At 49.7% G+C, this 6,000-nt stretch overlaps 1 protein-coding gene across 11 annotated transcripts in view; it reads left to right on the forward strand.

The window, feature by feature from the left end:
• Window positions 1-6,000, forward strand: part of LOC118377818 (glutamate receptor 1-like) — a 242,301-nt gene that overhangs the window by 141,300 nt on the left and 95,001 nt on the right. For all 11 annotated transcript variants that reach the window (XR_008128737.1, XR_008128754.1, XR_008128715.1 and 8 more), the window contains exons 7-9: window positions 612-779; window positions 5,447-5,551; window positions 5,770-5,883. Coding sequence is in view for 8 of the 11 variants with exons in the window: in XM_052514412.1 (XP_052370372.1) it covers window positions 612-779; window positions 5,447-5,551; window positions 5,770-5,883 (387 nt within the window). In the remaining 3 variants the exon portion in view is untranslated. The remainder of the gene's footprint in view (window positions 1-611; window positions 780-5,446; window positions 5,552-5,769; window positions 5,884-6,000) is intronic.

Raw genomic sequence — 6,000 nt, forward strand, 5'->3', positions numbered from 1 at the left:
TCTCTCTCACCGCTCCAACCCCTCCAACCCCCCCTCTCTCTCTCACCGCTCCACCCCCCTCTCTCTCTCACCGCTCCAACCCCCCCCTCTCTCTCTCACCGCTCCAACCCCCCCCTCTCTCACCGCTCCAACCCCCTCTCTCTCTCACCGCTCCAACCCCCTCTCTCTCACCGCTCCAACCCCCCTCTCTCTCACCGCTCCAACCCCCCTCTCTCTCTCACCGCTCCAACCCCCCTCTCTCTCACCGCTCCAACCCCCCTCTCTCTCTCACCGCTCCAACCCCCCTCTCTCTCTCACCGCTCCAACCCCCCCTCTCTCACCGCTCCAACCCCCCCCTCTCTCTCTCTCTCTCACGCTCCAACCCCCCTCTCTCTCTCTCACCGCTCCAACCCCCCTCTCTCTCTCACCGCTCCAACCCCCCTCTCTCTCACCGCTCCAACCCCCTCTCTCTCACCGCTCCAACCCCCCCTCTCTCTCTCTCTCACCGCTCCAACCCCCTCTCTCTCTCTCTCTCACCGCTCCAACCCCCCTCTCTCTCACCGCTCCAACCCCCCTCTCTCTCTCTCACCGCTCCAACCCCCCTCTCTCTCTCTCTCTTTCTCTGTCTGTAGTACACCGGAGCGTTGACATATGATGGGGTGAAGGTGATGTCTACAGCATTCCAGAACCTTCGGAAACAGAGGATAGACATCTCTCGCCGTGGCAACGCAGGCGAATGCCTCGCCAACCCGCCGGCTCCATGGGGCCAAGGCATAGATATACAGAGAGCCCTGCAACAGGTAAACCCACACTACTCTGCTGGTAGAAAGGAGGGATACACCCCCCACACACACACACACACACACACACACACACACACACACACACACACACACACACACACACACACACACACACACACACACACACACACAAGCTCCTGAGTGGCACGTTGGCTAACCGATCCTGAGTCAGGCCCTGCTGAAGAAATCAGATCTGTATTCTGTCCCCGAACGTTCCCATGGAGTCACCTATGAGCTTCCTGGATGGAATGTGTTATCACGTCAGGTAAACAAAACCTGCCTGTGATCATCATAGGATATGACATCAACAATGGAGTTTCATAATGCAATGTTCTGAGATGGGAATGAAATCAAGTATTACAGACAGAGCAGCCAGGTCACTCAAGATTCAAGTCAACCCATGTCCTCAAACATTTCCTTAGTTAAGGGCATCATTTTATGGTAGTTTGCAAGCATGTACAGAAGAAAGAGTCTCTGGTTACCATGGAGATGACCTTATTCACATTTATTTTGGGAGATAAAGCTTCTACATTCGAGACAGGATAATCACATTGATTCAGAAGATAATAAAACATGTTTATATGACTTCCTAGCACGTCAGGCTAACTTACAGAGTAGGTAGCTAGCTCCCCAGCTAGCTTTTCAGCCATGGATGGTGCACCTTCCATTGTTTAGCTAATTAGCTAACTAGATGGTGGATGTTTTCCTCTTGAAACTGGGGCAGATGAAAGCAATGCTCACCTCCACAAATGCTGTTGACATTGATATCCATACTGAATGAGGCACATAAGGGTTAAGGGACCTCATGGGCACACTTAAGTTTTTCACTTAAATTAAGGGGGAAATTCACCTTAAAATGTGTTGTCAAATCAAATCAAATGGTATTTGTCACATGCACCAATTACGACAGGTGTAGGCTATATACAGGGAGGGGATACAGGAACAGAGTCAACGTGGAGGCTATATACAGGGAGGGGGTACAGGTACAGAGTCAACGTGGAGGCTATATACAGGGAGGGGGTACAGGAACAGAGTCAACGTGGAGGCTATATACAGGGGGTACCGGTACAGAGTCAATGTGGAGGCTATATACAGAGGGTACCGGTACAGAGTCAATGTGGAGGCTAAATACAGGAGGTACCGGTACAGAGTCAATGTGGAGGCTATATACAGGGGGTACCGGTACAGAGTCAATGTGGAGGCTAAATACAGGAGGTACCGGTACAGAGTCAATGTGGAGGCTATATACAGGGGGTACCGGTACAGAGTCAATGTGGAGGCTAAATACAGGAGGTACCGGTACAGAGTCAATGTGGAGGCTATATACAGGGGGTACCGGTACAGAGTCAATGTGGAGGCTAAATACAGGAGGTACCGGTACAGAGTCAATGTGGAGGCTATATACAGGGGGTACCGGTACAGAGTCAATGTGGAGGCTAAATACAGGAGGTACCGGTACAGAGTCAATGTGGAGGCTAAATACAGGAGGTACCGGTACAGAGTCAATGTGGAGGCTATATACAGGGGGTACCGGTACAGAGTCAATGTGGAGGCTATATACAGGGGGTACCGGTACAGAGTCAATGTGGTGGCTATATACAGGAGGTACCGGTACAGAGTCAATGTGGAGGCTATATACAGGAGGTACCGGTACAGAGTCAATGTGGAGGCTATATACAGGAGGTACCGGTACAGAGTCAATGTGGAGGCTATATACAGGGGGTACCGGTACAGAGTCAATGTGGAGGCTAAATACAGGAGGTACCGGTACAGAGTCAATGTGGAGGCTATATACAGGAGGTACCGGTACAGAGTCAATGTGGAGGCTATATACAGGGGGTACCGGTACAGAGTCAACGTGGAGGCTATATACAGGGGGTACCGGTACAGAGTCAACGTGGAGGCTAAATACAGGGGGTACCGGTACAGAGTCAATGTGGAGGCTATATACAGGAGGTACCGGTACAGAGTCAATGTGGGGGCTATATACAGGGGGTACCGGTACAGAGTCAACGTGGAGGCTAAATACAGGAGGTACCGGTACAGAGTCAATGTGGAGGCTATATACAGGAGGTACCGGTACAGAGTCAATGTGGAGGCTATATACAGGAGGTACCGGTACAGAGTCAATGTGGAGGCTATATACAGGGAGGGGGTACCGGTACAGAGTCAATGTGGAGGCTATATACAGGGGGTACCGGTACAGAGTCAATGTGGAGGCTATATACAGGGGGTACCGGTACAGAGTCAATGTGGAGGCTATATACAGGTGGTACAGGTACAGAGTCAACGTGGAGGCTATATACAGGGAGGGGGTATTGGTACAGAGTCAACGTGGAGGCTATATACAGGGAGGGGGTACAGGTACAGACAGAGTCAACGTGGAGGCCATATACAGGGAGGGGGTACTGGTACAGAGTCAACGTGGAGGCCATATACAGGGAGGGGGTACTGGTACAGAGTCAACGTGGAGGCTATATACAGGGAGGGGGTACAGGTACAGAGTCAATGTGGAGGCTATATACAGGGAGGGGGTACAGGTACAGAGTCAATGTGGAGGCTATATACAGGGAGGGGGTACTGGTACAGAGTCAACGTGGAGGCTATATACAGGGAGGGGGTACAGGTACAGAGTCAACGTGGAGGCTATATACAGGGAGGGGGTACAGGTACAGAGTCAACGTGGAGGCTATATACAGGGAGGGGGTACAGGAACAGAGTCAACGTGGAGGCTATATACAGGGAGGGGGTACAGGTACAGAGTCAACGTGGAGGCTATATACAGGGAGGGGGTACAGGTACAGAGTCAACGTGGAGGCTATATACAGGGAGGGGGTACTGGTACAGAGTCAACGTGGAGGCTATATACAGGGAGGGGGTACTGGTACAGAGTCAACGTGGAGGCTATATAAAGGGAGGGGGTACAGAGTCAACGTGGAGGCTATATACAGGGAGGGGGTACAGGTACAGAGTCAACGTGGAGGCTATATACAGGGAGGGGGTACTGGTACAGAGTCAACGTGGAGGCTATATACAGGGAGGGGGTACAGGTACAGAGTCAACGTGGAGGCTATATACAGGGAGGGGGTACTGGTACAGAGTCAACGTGGAGGCTATATACAGGGAGGGGGTACAGGTACAGAGTCAAAATGCAACTGACTTAAAGTTAAGGATGCGTTAAAGGAAACTGTAAGAGAAAAGATAAGGGGAAATTCACTTAAGATTTTTTATGCAACCATGCCCAGATGATATGACAGAAACAGAAAAGAGACGGCTCAATAGGTTTTCAGACAACCTGAATAAATAAATGTTGCTATGTGTTTATTAGTAATTGCCCTCGACGTGCCTGCAGAGGACTGTGCTGTGAACTGGATTGATGATCAATATCTGCTAGCAGTAGGGGGCTGGTTTCTGATACTGACGATGCTACTAATTGGATGTAGTCATTTATATGTTATTGTATATTTCAGTTGGGCCGTTGACTTAAGCTTTTTAACAGACAGACCCTCTCTGAGTCTCACACGGGTCTCTCTGGTGTAGCTCTGTGGAACTGTATCCTTAGTGATGTACACACATGGACACACACACACAAACACATACAGACACGGACACACAAACACACCTGCACACCCTCTTGTGCGCACACACGTTCATCCACCTGCCTGAACACACACGGGGACACACACACACATGAGCGCGCGCGGACGCACGGACGCACAGGCACACACAAACAGTGTCTCCGCTGCTATGTCTCGCTGTCATCTGGTCCGAGTGAATGCAGACATCTGCCTGAGGGCCGAGAGGAGTTTGATGTTCCGCTCGCTCAATTAAACCCATCATTCTGCCAACACTAACATGCTGCACTGAACACACACTACACACACACAAACACTACACACTTAAACTTAAATACATTGGGGGCATGGACTCTACAAGGTGTTGAAAGCTTTCCAGAGGGATGCTGGCTCATGTTGACTCCAATGCTTCCTTTAGTTGGCTGGATGTCCTTTGGGTGGTGGACCATTCTTGATACACACAGGAAACTATTAACCGTGAGAAACCCAGCAGCTTTGCAGTTCTTGACACAAACCGATGTGCCTGGCACCTACTACCATACTACCATACCATCCATTCAAAGGCACTTTTCTTGTCCATTCAGAGGCTGACACAAACACAATCCATGTCTCAATTTATCAAGGCTTAAAAACCCTTCTTTAACCTGTCTTCTCCCCTTCATTTACACTGATTGAAGTGAATTTAACAGGTGACATCAATAGCTTTCACCTGGATCCACCTGGTCAGTCTGTAATGGCAAGAGAAGGTTTACCTAATGTGTTGTACAATCAGTGTACACACACACACACACACACACACACACACACACACACACACACACACACACACACACACACACACACACACACACACACACACACACACACACACACACACACACACACACACACACACACACACACACGCTCCAATGAACATCCAGTCAAGGCTGTTGAGGAAACAGAACACCAGATGATGTTTCCTGTCAATGAGGCTAATAGAAGACTACTTTATTATGAGTCCTACACCTAAAGACCTAGATGGTAACTGCTTCCCGTGTCTCTGTGTTATCGATGCTCCATTGATTCTGTCCCTCCCCCGTGTGTTAGGTGCGTATCCATGGCCTGACGGGTCATATCCAGTTCAATGAGAAAGGACGCAGGACCAACTTCACCGTCAGTGTCATGGAGCTAGCCCCCTCTGGACCAAAGAAGGTGGGTCATGAGATCTGTAGGATCTTATAGAATCGTATAGGATCTAATGGGATCTAATGGGACCTTATAGGATCTTATTTGATGTCAAGTGTGAGGACTCATGTCCAGTAGTGTTTCATTGCAGTCTCATATTATATCAGTACAGTATCAGATCAAATGAAGGTTTCCTTCATGGCCCGTCAGTTTTTTCACTTGTCTGTTTATCTTGTATGTATCAGGTGGGCTACTGGAACGAGGACGAGAAGTATGTGAGCACAGCCACCTTCATGAGAGGAAGCAACGACAGCAGCTACGGCCTACAGAACAGGACCTACATAGTTACCACCATCCTGGTCAGTGTGTGTGTGTGTGTGTGTGTGTGTGTGTGTGTGTGTGTGTGTGTGTGTGTGTGTGTGTGTGTGTGTGTGTGTGTGTGTGTGTGTGTGTGTGTGTGTGTGTGTGTGTGTGTG

Source organism: Oncorhynchus keta, chromosome 4, assembly GCF_023373465.1.
Source record: "Oncorhynchus keta strain PuntledgeMale-10-30-2019 chromosome 4, Oket_V2, whole genome shotgun sequence".
NCBI lineage: Eukaryota > Metazoa > Chordata > Actinopteri > Salmoniformes > Salmonidae > Oncorhynchus > Oncorhynchus keta.